This window comes from Polypterus senegalus, chromosome 15 (genome assembly GCF_016835505.1).
Source record: "Polypterus senegalus isolate Bchr_013 chromosome 15, ASM1683550v1, whole genome shotgun sequence".
In the NCBI taxonomy this organism is placed as follows: Eukaryota; Metazoa; Chordata; class Cladistia; order Polypteriformes; family Polypteridae; genus Polypterus; species Polypterus senegalus.
In genome coordinates, this window is record NC_053168.1 from 112,762,002 (window position 1) to 112,780,942 (window position 18,941).

At 41.4% G+C, this 18,941-nt stretch overlaps 1 protein-coding gene across 1 annotated transcript in view; it reads left to right on the forward strand.

Moving 5' to 3' along the window:
- glipr2l (GLI pathogenesis-related 2, like) overlaps positions 1-18,365 on the forward strand; it is a 56,506-nt gene extending 38,141 nt beyond the window's left edge. The window contains exon 6 of the mRNA XM_039736579.1: positions 16,577-18,365. Coding sequence (XP_039592513.1) covers positions 16,577-16,737 — 161 coding nt within the window. The 3' untranslated portion in view covers positions 16,738-18,365. The remainder of the gene's footprint in view (positions 1-16,576) is intronic.
- The last annotated feature ends 576 nt before the right edge of the window (positions 18,366-18,941 follow it).

Sequence of the window (18,941 nt, forward strand, 5' to 3'; positions counted from 1 at the left end):
GAAACTCTTATTTATCTCTGTCACAGTCAAAGAACAATTATTAAAAGATGCTGTCTTCTTTTTCCAAGAGGTGATGTCAGTTCATGATGTGTCTATATATTCATTGTGACATGAACGTGAAGAGATGCACATAATAATAAATGATCGGGCTTGTGAAGCAGTTGGCATCAGCAGAGACATTCTATCACGTGAGCAGACTTGAATTCTAAGGCACTTTCTCCAGTGGTAGAAAGCCCTGATTTATATGTCTCTTGGCTATGTCCTGATTCCTTTCTGTTATCCACCCCTCACTTCACTCCAAAAGTTGCAGGTACAAGTTTCTCCTTGGGGACAAATAAACATTTGTCTGTCCAGATCATCCATCACAGCCATTGTTGCTCAGTATGCATTTCCATAATATATTTTAAATACGTAACTATGAAAATTAGTAATGACAGCACTATATGAAAGGTACTATGCCATTTCTTTTCCTGGAATATTCTATTTTTTTTTTTTTTGGTGTGTTCTTGCCAGCACAGTGTATGCAGCTTACTTGAAGGACACTCCATGAAGATCTGGGACTGGAACTCTCCTTATGACGATTACTGCTGATACAGCTTTTGTGTTTGTGCGGGCATGAATAGCATTTTGTAAAGGGGTCTCATAATTCAGTGAGTGGGTGGGTTGGGGGGTTTACTAAGGATCCATTCATCTAGCCGTCTGTCCACTTTCAAACTCCCTTAATCAAGATTTGGGTTATGAAAACCAAAACCCATCATGTTTACATTGGGAACAAGGTACAATCCATATGTGATGGGGATATCTGTCACACTGCAAACTCACACAGTCACTCATATAAGGACATGTTAGAGTCACCAAATAAGCAATTCACAGATGTAAAAATGAGTTCCTGGGGAAAAGAAACTCATACAGACTCGGGGACAACATACAGACTCTGAACAAGGCCAGGATTTGAATTTAGGTGTAGCATGATGGCTACCTCACACCTCCTGTCTGTCTTTATTTTATATAGCTCCATAAACTGCACTGGACAAAGTTTTGTTTTTTTTTTCCAAAAGTTTTGCTTTCTGAAAAATTTTAGACTGTCTTTAAACTGAGCACAAATATAATTTCAGATTGAGTAGACAGTTGGTGAAACGTGATATTAACTTTTTTTGAATTTAGTGTGTTTGATCACTTAATGATGCTGACACACTGCATTAGTTCAACTGAGCCAGAAATGTATTGCTGATTTTTGTTTGTAATCAACATCTGATGCTGTTCATTTCGGTGAACAACAATACTTAGCCAGCATTGATTGAGTCCATTTGCCCTGATGCCCCTTTTCCACTGTTGCAATGTCCAGGTGAAATGTTTCTCCATGTTCATCGCTATTAGCAGGAAATGTGTGTGAAAGCAGAAAAAGAATCTTTCGTGATGTGTTTATACCTTGCAGTTTTGTATGCTCGAGACATGTTGCCAACCAGATGTACTGTATGTAGTTTGGTGCTCTGGAATTGCCAAGAAAATTCTCAACAGCCTACTTTGAATGCCTTCCATGTGGTTTCCACCTGCTCCACTAGTAGATTTTTAAACTGCTTGGCTTTGATGACATGTCTGATTTGGGGACCAACAAAAACGCCTTCCTTAATCTTGGCAGCAGTTCCTCCTGTACATACGTCTCCAATATCAAAGTCCTTCACCTTCCTACACTTTAAGGTTTCTTTATTTAGTTATGTTTACACAAGAAAGCATGAAATTTGCCTTCTCAGTTGCATCTAATAACAGACAGAGTGAAATAAAACAGACAAATAGAAACAAGAAAGGTTAAGGTAAGGCAGTTAGATAATATACATTTACACCAAAAAAAAAAAAATCAAAAATGTTTTCATCAGGTTACATGAAGAGGGAAGTCTAGTAAAAAAAATAGCAAAGGAAAGGGAAGCTTCTTTGTTGAGCTGAAAAATGACTTCTGTGCCACACTTTTCTGCTCTAGAACCCAATGCTTATGGAGCTGACATTTCTTTTTAATGTTCTGAGATTCTTTAGCATGGCTGTCCATTTACAAATGAAACAACAGCCCCTGGGATATCTGAGCTGCAATCCTAGCAGCAGTGCCACCACTATCGGATCATCAGAAGTGTTCCAGTTGTGGTTCTGCTGTATATGGATACTTATAATATGAGAGGAAATTGCAACAATAGGTGATTTAAAAAAAAAAAAGATATTTTATAGGAAAATTTTACAGGTGATTTTTGTGATCAGGAGGCCTAAATCCATAAGTTAAACCCAAAATCATTGTAGCCCGGTGTTATCATTCTGTCTGTCTCTTTCTTGAGTCTGGCTAGGTCCAGCCTCAATCTGCTAGTGGGTGGTAGCTTACTGGACCTAAGCTGAGTAGCACCAACAAGTCTGTGGTCAGAATTCACAAACTGGGCACTTCTGTAGACCCAGCTGTTCTATAGGAGCCTCCAGCATCTGCCCTTCTGTTTTTGAAGAGTGACTCACTGATTGTGCCGACGATGCTGTGATCTTTGCAGAGTCAATAGAAGCTCTGATCAGGGCTCCTGAGAGACTGAGTGAGGAGTCTGTGTTGAATGAGCAGTTGCTGATGGAGTCCCGAATGTGGCACGTTACCTGTATTATGAGGGACTGTCGGTTACAGCACTACGGCCATGTGGTGCGATTCCCCACTGGTTATATGGCTCACAGGACCCTCATTGCTGATGACCTGAGTGGTTGAACCAGGCTAAAGCGACACCAACGTAACACCTGGCTGAGGCGGATAGAGAGTGTCATTTGCAGAGTTTGGGACTGGACCGTGTGTCTGCCTGCAAGTTGCCAACCAAGATCCCGAGGAGTTCCATCATGTGGTGGGTGTGTTAACGTGCTGTATCAAAGCCTGCTCCCTAACTTGTCTCTTTCATATCTATCTCTCTATCTATTATATAGTGCCTTTCATATCTATCTCTCTATCTATCTATCTATCTATCTATCTATCTATCTATTATATAGTGCCTTTCCTATCTATCTATCTATCTATCTATCTATCTATCTATCTATCTATCTATCTATCTATCTATTATATAGTGCCTTTCCTATCTATCTATCTATCTATCTATTATATAGTGCCTTTCATATCTATCTATCTATCTATCTCTGGTGAGCTGTTAATTTAAGCAACTTAGCTTTTTCCCAGATTCTCTAACAATTACAGACACCGTAATAAATGCAGTGACAACTCATTGTTTAAGTTCCATTGTAGTTATTCTCTAGTTGTATAAGTGGAGGAAAGGAAGGTTTTGATGGCCATGAGGCTCCTGCCATTTCTTTATTGGCATACATGTCTATCAGTTTTTAAGTGACATGATTGTTGTGTGTACACATGCAGCGTGGATTAGTCTGGTTTTAAAATACCGCAGTCCTGTATTTTTATTCAAAGAAGGAAAGCAGCATTTGTTGATTGTATGTGTGAAAGAAATGGTGACAAAATAGTACTTTTTTTTTTTTTTGCTTTCTTTTCATTTGATTCATACTTCTCCTAAGTTGCTTTTCATTATGGTTTTCATCCAAGTTAAGAACTTATCCATGGTGTTCCATTATATCTTTACAATTTGCTCATAAAATCAGAAAAAGTAAGATTATCTATATTATTAGTATCCTATTACTATAATGCAGCTCACCAGCAGAAGTGTGCTGACCATGGCATTAGACTTATTATTAATGAGGGAAAGTCTGTAATCCTCTGCACTTCTGTGATAATTTTATTTTGGTCAGCTGTACAGATTTCCCTGCACACATGTGGAAATATGGAGTGTCTATGGTCACAGTGGTAAAGTTCTGAGCTCCGTCTGTCTGTTTCTCTTGTTATTTTCTGAGATTAAACATTCCCACCTAACATTCCCATATTCCCACCCCACTCTCCTTTCACACCAAAGAAAAGCAGCAAGCAGTGATCCAGTTTTTATGGGCTCCGGGTATAATGGGGCTGAAATCCATAGAAGGTTTTCTGCACAATATGGAGACAATGTTTTGTCATAGCGGAGTGTTTACAAATGGACTGAGCAGTTCAAATAACAGCCGGACAAATGTTACACATGTAGAAGGATCAGGACACCTGTACACATCCACAGTCAATGACAACATTGAACAAGCCGTTACCATGATTCTGATCAACCAGCAAGGATTTCGACCCCTAGTACACTGTCAGCCCCTAAAATGTGAATCACTGCTTTTCTTTGGTCTAACTGTAGAGTGGAGAGGCCAAGTTTACTCCTAGAAAACAGCAAGAAAACCTGAGTGATCAAGGCTGCAAGTTTACCACTGTGGCCACAGACTCGCCATGTTTCTACATGTGTACAGCAAACCCAAACAACATTATCACAAAAGTGCAGCTAATTATTGACATAGACTTGTAGCAATTTAATCCAGAATTAAGTGCTCTACTGGTACTTGTTGTTCTGTATAATGTAAGTGCATACGGATTTATTGAATTTTTTTATTGTTTGGTATTTTGTTATGATTTATTCATTTATATTATTTTTTTTTTTTTTGCATTTTTTTCTTTAACATCACGTAAACCACATTGAGTAACATAATTTGAATGAAAATAAAACAAATAAATTGAGCAAGGTAAAGTGCAATATAAATAAATGTTATTATTATTATTAAATTTTGCTGTTGTAGTTCACAACACATTTTTGCATTTTTGCAAGTTCCTTGGTTTTGCTGTTAAGATGCAGACAATTCGCTTTGCACCAAGAAACCAAGTTTTCTACCTGACTCCTCTCCGGTGCCTCGCCTCCCTTATCAATACACCCCAAAAGTGCAGAATCAGCTGAGAATTTCTGTAAGTCTATTTACAGTCTGAGATGTAAAGAGCACAGGTGAGTTTCGTGTGGTGCTCCAGTGTTTCTCACATCTTCGTGAGAGACACGGCTTTGAGCCTCACCGACTTCTTTCTGCTGGACAGATGTAGCAGGAAAAAAAATATGAAAACACAAGGTGACTCCATACAGCCATTGACTGAGCTGCGAATTGAGCCCGGTGTCTTCGAACTGTGAGGGTGCCATGGTGCTCCCTTAGCACAATCCAAGCAATGCTTCTACTGGGGAGTTCTTCCCACTAGAAAGTGCCTGTGCTTTGGGGAAACACTGCTATACATTTATTGTTGACTGGTTGTGTGTGTGTGTGTGTTGGAATCTATTCTGTGGAAGTGGACACTGGTAATTCATTGCTTCTGCCTGTAAAATCACAAATGAGGTTTCACAGCATACAGGAGTTCCTGTTTTATTGCATTCACATCTTTTGCTAGCTCAGTAGATGCTTTTGAAGTGACAAATTGAATTGCATATTGCACACATTTGAGCCTGCAGGCGAAGCAGCAGGAATGTGCCTGTACAGGTTCTCAAACAGGCTCCAAAAACGGGGGGGAAAAATGAAGACAAATTTCAGATGTATCCATCCACATTAGATGCTGGGCTTCCTGCCTCGCTCAAGGTTAATGAGTCCCCGCTGGATATCATACAATATTGCTCTCACTGCTCTTTTGCTCACGTTCACTTTTCTTTGTCTTCCTGTTGCGATTTTTAGTCGTTACTCCACTGCCAGCAAACAAAACAAAAGCATCTCAAATTCAAACTATCGGCAAGCTTTTTACATTTTAATTTTTCATAACTCTGTGCTCTAGACTAGCTATTTATATAGTACCCTTTTTCATTGAAATCCTTCCCAGCACAGTTTATTACTTAAATTGAGGACCTGACATGGCATGAGACTTCCAAAGTGTTACAACATGAGTGCAGGGAAAGGGTCTGAGCTGGTGGGAGGTTTTCACAGCTGGCAAATTTGCTGGTCATTTTTATTTTTTTTTCTTTTTAATTACTCGCTTTTGGCTGCTTTCCTGCCACCTGTGTTTTGTTGTAATGAGAATGCCTACCATTTTGACCTTTCATGTTATACTACGACAAAAGATGGTCTCTCCACACTTAATAGAAAAACGCAAGCTGTGTGACGAAACTCTTTTTACAGCAGCAGAGCACAGCGCCACCCAATGGCCTCCGCTGCCTATGCACACTGGCATGTAATAAACTTCTTCTTCTGCCAAAGTGGGTTTTACTGTTTGGAAGTTTTCCTACTCTTTGCCACCCTGGTGATACTATGGCCCAGACAACCCTCCATACTCAGTGTTGGTTTTTGAGTGTTGTGAAGGTGTTTTTTGCTTTGGCAGCATTTTTGTGGGGTTAAAATAGCAAGCATTGGCGGTCAGTGCGTTTACTATGTTTGTCAGTAATGTTAATTCAGGTTAAATGGTCAGAACAAAGAAAAAACTCTCTAATATATGACTTGTGTAAATAGCATAATAATGCAGAAGAATAGTTAATAGAGTTTAGGGCGTGAGCGTTTTCTCCATGGGCTGTAACTCGCACATTTGTACATTAGTACTTTGTTTATGATCCTGATGTTCTATGGGTGGCACGGTGGGCCAATGGTTGGTGCTACTGCATCCTATCACAACTGGGCCGTTCACTATTGGAGTACAATTCTCACGTTCTCCACAGATTGACACTCCTGCCCCGTTTTTCAGTTTTTTTTTTCTCCTGTACCTTTCCACACTCTCTCTGAATCCAATCCAGCAGAGGCTCTTTGTCCCGAGTACCATTAACCTGGCACTAGCCTCTCACTGGGGAAACCTCTCTTTTCTCATGTTGACTCTTTGAAATTGTCTTTCTATAAACTGGTCAAGATTTGCAGCAAAACATACTTGCCCATCGCAAAATAAAAATTGCAAAAGAAACGGTGTTTTGCCATAAGCATAATATATAGCACTAGCATGTATATTTTCATCTCTTCTGCAACCTTTTTCTCCACGTGAAATAGCATCACACAATATATCTGCAGCTAGAGGGCCCTTACCTTAACTTCATTTGTCCCCAGGAAGAAATTTAGCTTTTTACAGATGCTCTTTGAATAAATAAATATATGTGTGTGTGTGTATATATATATGTGTATATATATATATATGTATGTATGTATGTGTGTATATATATATATATATATGTGTGTGTGTGTGTGTGTGTGTGTGTGTGTGTGTGTGTGTGTGTGTGTATATATATATATATATATATATATATATATATATATGCAGTCCCAGTCCCAGTGAGACCTTATGCAGGTGTATTGCTGTTGATATAACGGAGCCCTATGCCGCGTTTCTTGACACACTTCTGTTGAATGATTGATTAGCTGAAAGTCCTTAGTGTATGTGTCAGAGAGGGGATGTGCAGCATTGTTAATTATGGCACTCAGTTTTGTTTTAATTCTGGCCTTTGCTATGACCTCCAGGGGGTCCGGAGTATGTCCTATGATAGAGCTTTCCGTGAAAAAACTTGTCAAAAGCATTGCATTTTTGGCATTAAAAAAATGACATCTCGTCTTTCTGCTGTAAAACATGCAAAAAACTAAATGTACAAAGTCAAAAGCATAGAAAGTATAATAATATAATGATACCAATCATAATAATAATGAATAATAGTAATATAAGTAAAAATAATGCTAATGCCATATATTGTCAAAATGTGTCATTTGTGTGGTATATCAGTGAAATATACAATCTAACGTCACAGTCAGGACAATAGTAGCGTGATTCCTTGCAGAGTGCAATTGTCACGAACGTCACATTCAAATTCATCAGAATCACTTTCCATTTCACTGTCCGTTTCAAATTCAGACCGTCATCACTGGTCGTATCACTGTCAAGAGTGTGCCACATCTGGGCTGTTGAAAAACATTTCTTATGAGACACCATTATGAGCCTAGGAGAAGACATGTCTACGCCATTGCCTGGGTAACACCTGGGTCTGTCACTTACACAAGACACATGTATATCGTTTTCCAAGCAATGCTCGGCTCTAATGCTGTCGCCACTTTTACAGCCCGAGTAATCCTCTGGTCTAACACTTATACAAGACGCATCTATACAGTTGCCTGAGTGGTGCTCAGGACTAATGCCCTTGAGGTGATGTTACCAGCCCAGCACACCACAGCATAGAAAATCACACTGGCCATCACAGAGTTGTAGAAGATATGAAGGATGTCACTTCCCACACTAATAGAACACAGTCTCCTGAGGAAGAAGAGCCTGCTCTGCCCATTCTTCTGTGTTCTGAGACCAGTCCAACCTGCCATTGATGTGGACCCCCAGGTACTTGAGTGTGCATTACCTCTGTGTTCGGTCCCTAAATAGTGACTGGACAAAGACTCTTTGGTGGTGTGAAAGCCAATAACCAGTTCCTTGGTTTTGCTGATTTGTAAGTTGCAGACAATTCTTTCTGCACAAAGAAACAAAGTTCTCCACTTGACTCCTCTCCTTTGTCTAATGCCCTTATCAATACACCCTGTAAGTGCAGAATTATCTGAGAATTTCTGCAAGTGATATGACTTGGTGTTATACAGTATTTGCAGAGTGAAGAGAAAAAGAGACAGGACTGTTACTTGTGGTGCTCCAGTGTTGCTCACAGAGAGAGAGAGAGACAGCCCTTTGAGTTGCACAAACAGTGGCCAGCCCAACAGAGTCCATTATTCAGGACACCATAGGCTCATCCACCTGCATATCTCTGAGTTTACCCCTTAACATGGATGGCTGGATGGTATTGAAGGAGCTGGAGAAATCAAAAAATAAAATCCTCACAGTACTGCCAGCTTTGTCCAGATGGCAACAACGCTTTTGGAGCAGATAGATAATTGCATTCTCTACGTAAATCTTTGTCCGGCAAACTGCAGTGGGTCCAGGTGGTCAATATGAGGACTAGTATACCGTAGCCCAAGTCCAAATTTAAGCACTATGGAGGCAGTTCTCCACTTTCAACATCCTTTGGGCTGGGTATGTGTGCTTGTGAATCTCTGGAAAGATCTTGGATTGGCTTTCAGAGAAGAGGAACGTGAGTGGAGATGGTGATATCTCTGAACCCAAATGAGCAGTGCAAGATGGGACTGTCAGCATGAATATACAGGCAGTCCGTGATTAAGGTAGTTAAGTGTGTGTGTGAAACAACATGGTGTGAGATTGGGGCAAAGTTGGAGGGTGACCAAGGAAGGAGACAGTGGCTTACGCTAAAGAATAATCATTAGGGACTAATAATCCTTACTTTCCATAGAAAGAAACTTCATTTTAGTGAGTTTCATGTTTCTCATTTGTGAAATGAACTTTAGAGGCAATTTCACAAAACTACGTGAAATGAAACTCTTCTGTTTCACTTGGCACTTCTTAGACAAAATTAACTTATTGTCTTGATTATGCCCAAAACCAATTCTTACATTTTCATTTTGAGGTATAAAATATTGTTGTGTCTATGTATTAATAGATGTTGTTGTTATATTTTCATGGCGTCATTTTGTTTCTCATACATATTTTTACAGATGTTTTATCATGGGCTGAGTGAAACAACAAAAGATAATCTCTCATGCTTCTGTGTGCTGAAAGAGCCACTAAGCTACTGCAAGCCATGTGCCTTCTAGCGACATCAGCTAAGCTCTCAGTCTGCCCCCAGATCACAAGAAACACCGATGGGCCACTATACCCCAACCGCTCACAGGGCAAATCCTGCCGACTATGCCAAGTGTTTTGTTGTGGAGTGGACGGGACACATCATGAGTCAGATATCTGTCCAGACGTTTGAACTTTAGTAATTGGCATGGGAAGCCACAAACCTTTTGATGCTTAGTTTAGAGGCACTCAGAAGCAGGTCCTTAATACTTGGAGCAAAGGAGAATTTTTCAACCTTCCATGTGCAGGAGCAGTTTCAGGTGCCTCAGGGTATTAAAGATTAAACAACTAGTCCTTGCTGTTTTTTGACTACGGTTTCAGGGTTTTATTTTTGTTTGAAGTAAAATCCTCCTTGTTTGACCTTGACTCTATTTGACTCTCCTTTTTATTTTTTGCCCCTGACTTTCCTCCCAACTGAAAGTCTATTTAAGGAATGTGTTTTTGGACAAAGCCACTTTCCCCTTTGGTGCTAATGCTTATCATTTTTAGATGATCACCCACTTATCAGTTCTTTTAAATCCAGCTTTAATTTAGACGAATACCTGTGATATGCCTTACACATGTCACATCCCTTATTTGAATAGGCATTACCAGTGGAAGATGAAAACATGCAGCTAAGAATTACATATGCTGTTACTCGACTGTATGTAGCTAAATAGCTAGTGGTAAAAGGCCATGTCTTGGCCAATAAGAAGTGCGGTTATGTGTGTGTGTGTGTGTGTGTGTGTGTGTGTGTGTTCTGTAATGAGATGGTGCCCATTCCAGGACGGATTCCTACTATTTGTACTTTGCATCCATTTCCGCCAAGACAGACCTTGACTTGCTACAATTCTGAGCAGATGCATACTTTTGTCACTTCATTGATCCTAACTACAGTTTGGTATTTTATTGTTGACTTTATTTTTTATGTCTATAATATGACTCTGGTATACTGTTGCCTGTTTAGCACCGTATTGTATTTTGTATTTAGTTACAAAACCAGAATGGACCTGCACATAATAATCAAATAGCAAATTTGCTTTTATTTCTGCTAGACAGAGACTGCTCCGAGAGTTTTTAATGTACAACTCAGAAATTTCTTTGAGCAGACAATCAACATGACTTTTTTTCTTTTTTTTCTGTTCTTGTCCATCTACAGTTTCCAATTGAACATTCCACTTTGTATGAAAGATTTTGTCATTTTTCGGCCACCTATGATTTTTTTTTCTTCCATTTTGCAGTTAAATGGCAGGTTTCAGTGTAGCTTTACTTTCCTTGACTGAACAAATTATGTAACTGTCAAGATGAATCCAGCCCATCTCTTATTCACAAGGACACAGTGAACTACTCTTTTTTTGTCAGAGGCGTTTGCTGCTGCTTTTGTAATTACACAAGAGCTCGGCGCGTGTTCATTTACAAGACAATGCGCCGGATGCCAGAAAGCACACAGTGGATTAGTCGGCAATGCATGATGCTCTGCCATCTAGAATGCTTCTTAATAGACCATTTTCTAATCTGGGCGTGAAATGTAAATGGAGCAAGAGGATAATTGGTGGGAATGACATTCACTAATATCAGCAATTTCATCCATAATAGGGCTTTTAACTAAAGGAGATACACAGATGATCAGAGAAAAGCCCAATGGGGGATGAAGGGAAGATGTGCTATCATGAGAATGCTTCCCGGGCTGAGATTGAGCACATGGGGATGTGTGGAAGTCGCTTATCACTTCATTTAATTAGGTTGGCGGATGACGGGAGCCATTGCACGGCCGGGGCATCCTGAGCATGAAAGGACAGGGGGAGAGTTTCTCCCCTGGACCGACAGAGGACAGTCCCCTTTGTTTCTAGCAGGGTCATGAGAATGGGAACTCAACCCTGTTGGGGCTCGTGGCCACCACCAGGGGGGGACATGGATATTTTCAGGGCCTTATTTGGCCACATTTCCTCCACAGGCGGAAAAATCTCTCTCTCTCTCTCTCTCTCTCTCTCTCTCTCTCTAAAATATATATATATATTGATATTGTCAGGGATGGCAGGGGCAACGACCCAGCCGGGATGCCATGAAGGACCGGAAGAGGGTCAAAGCCCACCCTGGATCACGTGGGGGCCGCCTTCCTGGTTGCTCTGGGGGCCACAGGTTGAGGGCATGGAAGCCCTACCCTGTAGGGGCCCGTGGTCACCGCCAGGAGGCGCCCCCATGCCTTGGGGACCTGTTGCCCCAGGACTTCCACCACACCAGGAAGTGCTGGGGGGAAGACTTTGGGGAAACACCCGGGGAGGACAGCCAGCACTTCCGCCATGCTGGGGCGTGGCCAAGGGAGGAACGCCGGTAACACCTGGTGCTCATCCGGGAACCATATAAAAGGGGCCATCTCCATTCATTCAGGGCTAGAGTCGGGTGGAAGAAGGACGAGGCAAGAGGGGAGAGTGGAGGCGGCCCGAAGAAAGGCATTTGAGTGGCCAGGACTGTGTTGGGGTTTGTGCACTTGTGGACAGTGGGTCTTAGTGACCATATACATTGTAAATATTGTAAATAAAATACGTGTGGTGGTGAACATGTCCGCCTGTCTGTGTCCGGGTCGGCTCCACAATATATACAGTCACCTAAAGGATTAATAGGAACACCTGTTCAATTTCTCATTAATGCAATTATCTAATCAACCAATCACATGGCAGTTGCTTCAATGCATTTAGGGGTGTGGTCCTGGTCAAGACAATCTCCTGAACTCCAAACTGAATGTCAGAATGGGAAAGAAAGGTGATTTAAGCAATTTTGAGCGTGGTATGGTTGTTGGTGCCAGACGGGCCAGTCTGAGTATTTCACAATCTACTCAGTTACTGGGATTTTCACGCACAACCATTTCTAGGGTTTACAAAGAATGGTGTGAAAAGGGAAAAACATCCAGTATGCAGCAGTCCTGTGGGCGAAAATGCCTTGTTGATGCTAGAGGTCAGAGGAGAATGGGCCGACTGATTCAAGCTGATAGAAGAGCAACTTTGAATGAAATAACCACTCGTTACAACCGAGGTATGCAGCAAAGCATTTGTGAAGCCACAACACGCACAACCTTGAGGCGGATGGGCTACAACAGCAGAAGACCCCACCGGGTACCACTCATCTCCACTACAAATAGGAAAAAGAGGCTACAATTTGCACGAGCTCACCAAAATTGGACAGTTGAAGACTAGAAAAATGTTGCCTGGTCTGATGAGTCTCGATTTCTGTTGAGACGTTCAAATGGTAGAGACAGAATTTGGCGTAAACAGAATGAGAACATGGATCCATCATGCCTTGTTACCACTGTGCAGGCTGGTGGTGGTGGTGTAATGGTGTGGGGGATGTTTTCTTGGCACACTTTAGGCCCCTTAGTGCCAATTGGGCATCGTTTAAATGTCCATGACCATGTCCATCCCTTCATGACCACCATGTACCCATCCTCTGATGGCTACTTCCAGCAGGATAATGCACCATGTCACAAAGCTCGAATCATTTCAAATTGGTTTCTTGAACATGACAATGAGTTCACTGTACTAAAATGGCCCCCACAGTCACCAGATCTCAACCCAATGGAGCATCTTTGGGATGTGGTGGAACGGGAGCTTCGTGCCCTGGATGTGCATCCCACAAATCTCCATCAACTGCAAGATGCTATCCTATCAATATGGGCCAACATTTCTAAAGAATGCTTTCAGCTCCTTGTTGAATCAATGCCACGCCGCAGTTCTGAAGGCGAAAGGGGGTCAAACACCGTATTTGTATGGTGTTCTTAATAATATTTTAGGTGTGTGTGTGTGTGTGTGTGTGTGTATATGTATATATTTATATATAAAATATAATTTCGGACCACACCTCCAAGCTGCCAGATGAAGCACTCCCAGTGGCATGGAGGTTCCACGAATTCCAGCAGAGCTTCATGGACCTTGTAGTTTTTATAAACAGCCCTGCTGGATACCATGGGGGCCACCAGGAGCCGCTATGGGGAGGCTTGGGGAGTGCTACGTGCCCTATAACTCGTAAGTACATCCTGGTCACATGAACAGTAGGAACCCCGGCTTCCGGGGTGAAGAAAAAGACTTTGTATCCGACCCGGAAGTGATCAGGAATCTCATGGACTGTAGGGTGGATTAACTTCCGGGTCAGGAGATATAAAAGGACCATGGGAAATCCCAGACGCTGAGCAGAGTTGGGAGGAAGGATGGCTAAGTGTCGGGAAGTTGGAGGATTGATTATTATTATTATTATTGTATTGATTATTTAATGAGTAGTGTGGAGTGGAGGGCACTTGGTGCACGTAATTATTATAATAAAAGTAAGAATTATTGTACTTTTACCTGGTTCAAGGGAGCGATAGTGCCCCCTACTGCTACTATATATATATATATATAATATAATATAAAAATATGGGAGCTAGTAACCACCACTCAATGGCCAGAGTCGGGAGGAAGAGGACAAAGCCTGAGGAGGAGTGGAGGCGGAGGGACTAGAGGCAGAGAAGGGACTGTGTCGTGCTGTGTTGGTGATTTGGGCACTGTGTGCTGAACTGAAAATAAACCAGGTATTGTGTGTTTAACTTGTATTCTGCTTGCCTGTGTATGTGCCCAGAGCTTTCACACTAGCAATACAGAAATACCAAAAAATGAATGCAGGGTTAGGAAAAAAAATCCCTCAAACATTGAGATGCATTTTTTTCATCAGATTTTAACAGTTTTTTACGTTGTAACTTTTCACTTTTTACCTTGAATATCTGAAGTTGTACACTGTGATTTATGTTGTATTCATTTTGGCTTTATGGCCACATTCTGGATTACTGCTGCCACCTGTTAGCTTCAGGCAGCACACCTTAATTAACTGTCTGGGTATTCCACCTTCTAACTTTGCTCATCTGGTTTTTCTTCTGGTTTTCTTCACATACTCCCAAAGACATGCAAGGAAGGTTGATAGGTGATTCTTATTCTTTTTTTATGTTGTACTTAAATTTGTTTTAAGAGTTACATCACAACATGTGAATTACAAGTAGGTACAATATATAGAATTGTATTGTGTTCAACAATAGGGGATTCTAAACTGGCTCCAATAGATGAGCTGGCATCTTCTCCAGGGTTGATATCTGCCTTCACCCACTGCTGCCAGTGTAGCAAAACTCAAATGCAGTGTTCCTACTTCAGATAAGGGTTTGACAAAGATGGTGGCTTTCTGCTTTGTGACCCAAGTTCATGTCCCTGATACCCTGTGAGGCAGAAGCTTTCCATCCCAACAGCCGCTGCTTCGATCAGGATAAGCACCGTCACCCCATGACCCTTCATTAGACTAACTCGATTCAGTAAGCACATATTCAGGTGGTCTATTCATCGCTCTCCGAGATCATTTTAAAAACAGTTTGATATGTAATGTAGCCTGCTGTGGAATCTTTCACTAGGCCTGTGCCCAACACGCCTCAGTAGCCCCACCGACTCCGACCAGAAACTGACTGGAAGACAAAGAGTGGATGTTTGGAGATTAATTTCTCCACAAGGCTTAGTACCCAATAGGGTTAGCTGGCTTTCCTGTGAAGTTTTAGCCTGAATGTGAAACATGTGGAGATCACTCCATTCTGAGCATTTTATTGGTATTGTTACTACGTATGTACTCTTGTGTGGGGCTCTTAAGAGGCGAAATGATTTGTGAACCATTAAAACAAACAAACAAACAAAAAAAACAAGGTTGAGTGCCCAGAACATTCTAGCAACAAGTTAAAGTTTCCAGAACATTTTAGCAGTAAGTGGGAGTTCCCAGAACATTCTAGTTCTAAGGTTGAGTTCCCAGAACATTCTAGCTGTAACAGGGTGTTTCCAGAATGTTCAAGTATGTAAGATAGAGTTCCTACAACATTCTAGTAGTAAGTGGGAGTTTCGTAACATTCTAGTTTTAAGGTAGAGTTCCCAGAATATTCTAGCAGTAAATTGGAACTTCCAGAACATTCTAGCTGTAAGGTTGAGTTCTCAGAACATTCTACCAGTAAGTGGGAGTTTTCAGAACATTCTAATAATAAGTAGGACGTTTCTATTTTAGGCTTTTTTAGCAGAAACAAGGAAAGGATGGCGTGAAGCCTGCCGTGGCCACCATTAGCAGACATTCCTCAACATCTTAAGATGACCTCTTAAGGTGATTTGCTGAAGTTGGAGGATCTGTTAACAAAAAGAAGAACATTCTTCTTTGATGTCCTCATTAAAAAAAAAGGCAGATAAAGGTCTCCATCGTTTCTCAAGAAAGCACCCGATCAGAGGTGAGATGCTCCAGTCTTTCATGAATTTTGTGAACTGTTGGCATCACGACAGTAATGACCGATGCAGCTGAATAAAGTACAATGACATACTGACAAACGATGAGGAACAGAAAGAGTTGATTCTTTGATTGGTCACAAACCATCGCAAGAGTTTTCCAACTTCATTAAGGACGGCGCTAATGTTGCAAACTTGCAAGAGTGGAGCAGTCATCTGCTGTTCAGTTCAGATGACACAAAAACGTCCAAATGGAGTGACTGCTGAATGATGATTTATTTTGTTTGTTATAGTGGAGAACTTGAATCTGCCCTAATGCACTCATACACCAATTACTCTACTTTGACATAACACCCACCTTCCATCACCCACATTCACCATATTCTAGGTTTCTGCCTACTGTAAATGTCATCCATGCCAAGATAGCCAAAGACACAACAATGCATGCCGTCTGTAACCTGCATAGTCTGGCTCAGGGGAGTGGAGGTCTGCAGCAGCTTCATGTGGACACCAGTGCAGGAGAGCAGGCCATTCCATTGCTGGGTCCACACAAGTGCACACTTTACTGTGTCTGTTATTGAATCGCCAATTAGCTCAACACACAAACATATCTGGGATGTGGGAAACAAAGCGAATACTAGGATAAAGAAATCCAATGCAACAGGAGTCTGTAAGAAGCAAACCTGCACAAGGTGAAGCCCAAAGCTTTACTAACCACAGACAAGACAAAGGCCTGTTGCACTGGAATGGTTGCCCTGTTTTCCTACTTAGATGGAAGCCCTGATGATTTTATGTGCTTTTTTTCTGTTTTCAGGTCATTTCACAGCCATGGTGTGGAAGAGTACGAAAAAATTAGGAGTTGGCAAGGCTACTGCAAGTGATGGCTCCACTTTTGTCGTGGCGAGATACTTCCCTGCTGGCAACATTACCAATGCTGGTTACTTTAAAGAGAATGTTCTACCTCCCAAGAAGTAACGTGGCATTCATTCAGTTGACCATCAAGCAGCACACCTCAAACAGTGGACAATTTTATATTATAGACTCTTGCTTTTCCTAAAATGAATGTTCTTCTTTTATTTTGTGTTCCTTTTCACTTTTCAGGTATGACTTTTGCCCAAGGAGGTAAGGGGGTTATGTAGTTGACTTGATCTTTTTGTTTCTCCTTCTCTCTCTCTCTCTCTCTCCTTTTATACACAATCTGCTCCCCTTTGCCTTAGTGTTGAAGCCAAAGTGTATTGTGGGTCGTCAGCTGCTTTGCCCGTTGTGATAAACCTGCCATTTAAAGGTATGGACAGCAGGCGGCCTGTGCTTTCATGTGCCTGAAGAGGTGTGAGGTGGGGTGGAGGAGACCACAGATCGGTGCTGTTGGGTTTTCCAGCATGTGTAGGAATATCAGGCAGGTGGGATGTCTGCCTACATTTTTAAGGAATATCCTGTGTGCCTATTGACTATTGAAACTCTTAGTAATTGTGGTATCAATATGGTCAGAATGGAGACTACACTGAAGTTGGGTGTGTTTTGACTTAATTCAGGGATTGATTAGTAGGCCTACAGATATCCACTGCTGTTTTTATGAAATGGTGCTGACGGCGGTCACGTCAACGTGCCTTACTAGGTCTAGTCAATCCAGTCTTCTGTGGACCGGGCCACTGTGCCAAATGACTCTTGTTATGTAATCATCTACCTTCTCATGACCCATCATGAAGTAACATCTTGGGTGCCATTTTCAGATCTAAGCGTATCACTGCTGAATGTTGTCCACAACTGAACTCTGAAGCCATTTCAGTTTTAAAGAATATTTGCTTGAAATAAGAAACTCCAATTACAGAGAGGCTCAGTGTGTGAGGCTGGTCACAAAATTCTTTCTTTCTCTCTCTCTCTCTCCACTTGGCATTACTTCTGGCCACCATTTCTGCCCTCGCCCTGTTGCAGTGACAGTCGCTATTTATTGTACTCTTTTTTTTTTTTTTTTTTTAAGCCACATGAGTGACTTGTGACAAAATCTCAGCTCAGTAGGACGTTTTCCCAGCAGAATGTCAGCCCTGTTACATAATTTTTTATTTTAAAGTATATTGCACCACCTCCCTACTCTTATCTTTGCACTCGGAGCTTTTTAAAAATTCAATTCCAGTAGTGATAAATGTGTTGGGTCTACGTGGGCATGTTGATAGCGAGCAGTGCCTGATGGGAGCAACAAATCTGGAAGTGGAGATGCCTGGGTCTAGTATTCCCAAAGGGAAAATGTGGGAGATTTTACAGTGTGGATCTACAGGCTCTTTACAGTACTTGTGAATTTTTTTGTTATAAACCGCTCTTTAGTATTATTTTTATTATAACAAGTAAGTACAATGTATAAAGAAGTGGCATTCATTCTGCAAATTCAGAACTTGAAGCATTTCATTGTAATTAAGATTTGTAAGCGGCCTTTATTAAATCTGAAAGCACTATTGCCCCCCGCAAGTATGGTACTGTATGTAGCACCTTGCTTTCTGTTTGTAATTTGGCTCAGGATCATCCATCCTGGAAAATCCACACCTTTTTAAAGCGTTGTCCTTATTTTTAAATACATGTTGGAAATAAATTACGTAATCTTTGCACAAATATTGCCCATTGTTTTTGTCTTGTTTTTCCAAATTCAAGCTTTCAGCAGCACATGAATGCTGAGACATGGCTAGTGTTGGGCCGCGTGTCGCTTGTATCCCCTCCGTCTCAGTGTGACTCTTGTCTGGTCGTGGCTGGAGCTCAGCCTAGTGTTAACCATTAAAGTTTTACCACAGACTGCTATCGTGCCCTTCACTCTTTAACAGCCACATTTGACTTCAGTCTGCCCTTATCTGCTGTGTTCAGCTGTAGCCTCCTTAGTGTCATCTTTGTCCCCAGAAAAACAAGTCAAAGTCTTTTTAACCTGAAAATGTGTGTAACAGAAACATGCGAATATCAAAACGTCAGCTTAAATACAGTAGGAAAGGCATGTCCGGTGCCCACTGCTGTACTGATGCAGATTTAGCACATGTCCTTACTGTGATAGGTTTTGAAACAGTCAGCAGCACACAGCCTGGCGTCACAATCGGGAGAGTTACATGCGTCTTTTGTTCCACACTTTCCTTTATAATATTTTATTTCTACTTGCTTTTGAATGAGAGGGTAGAACGTCCGTGTCTGATCTTCATGGATGACAC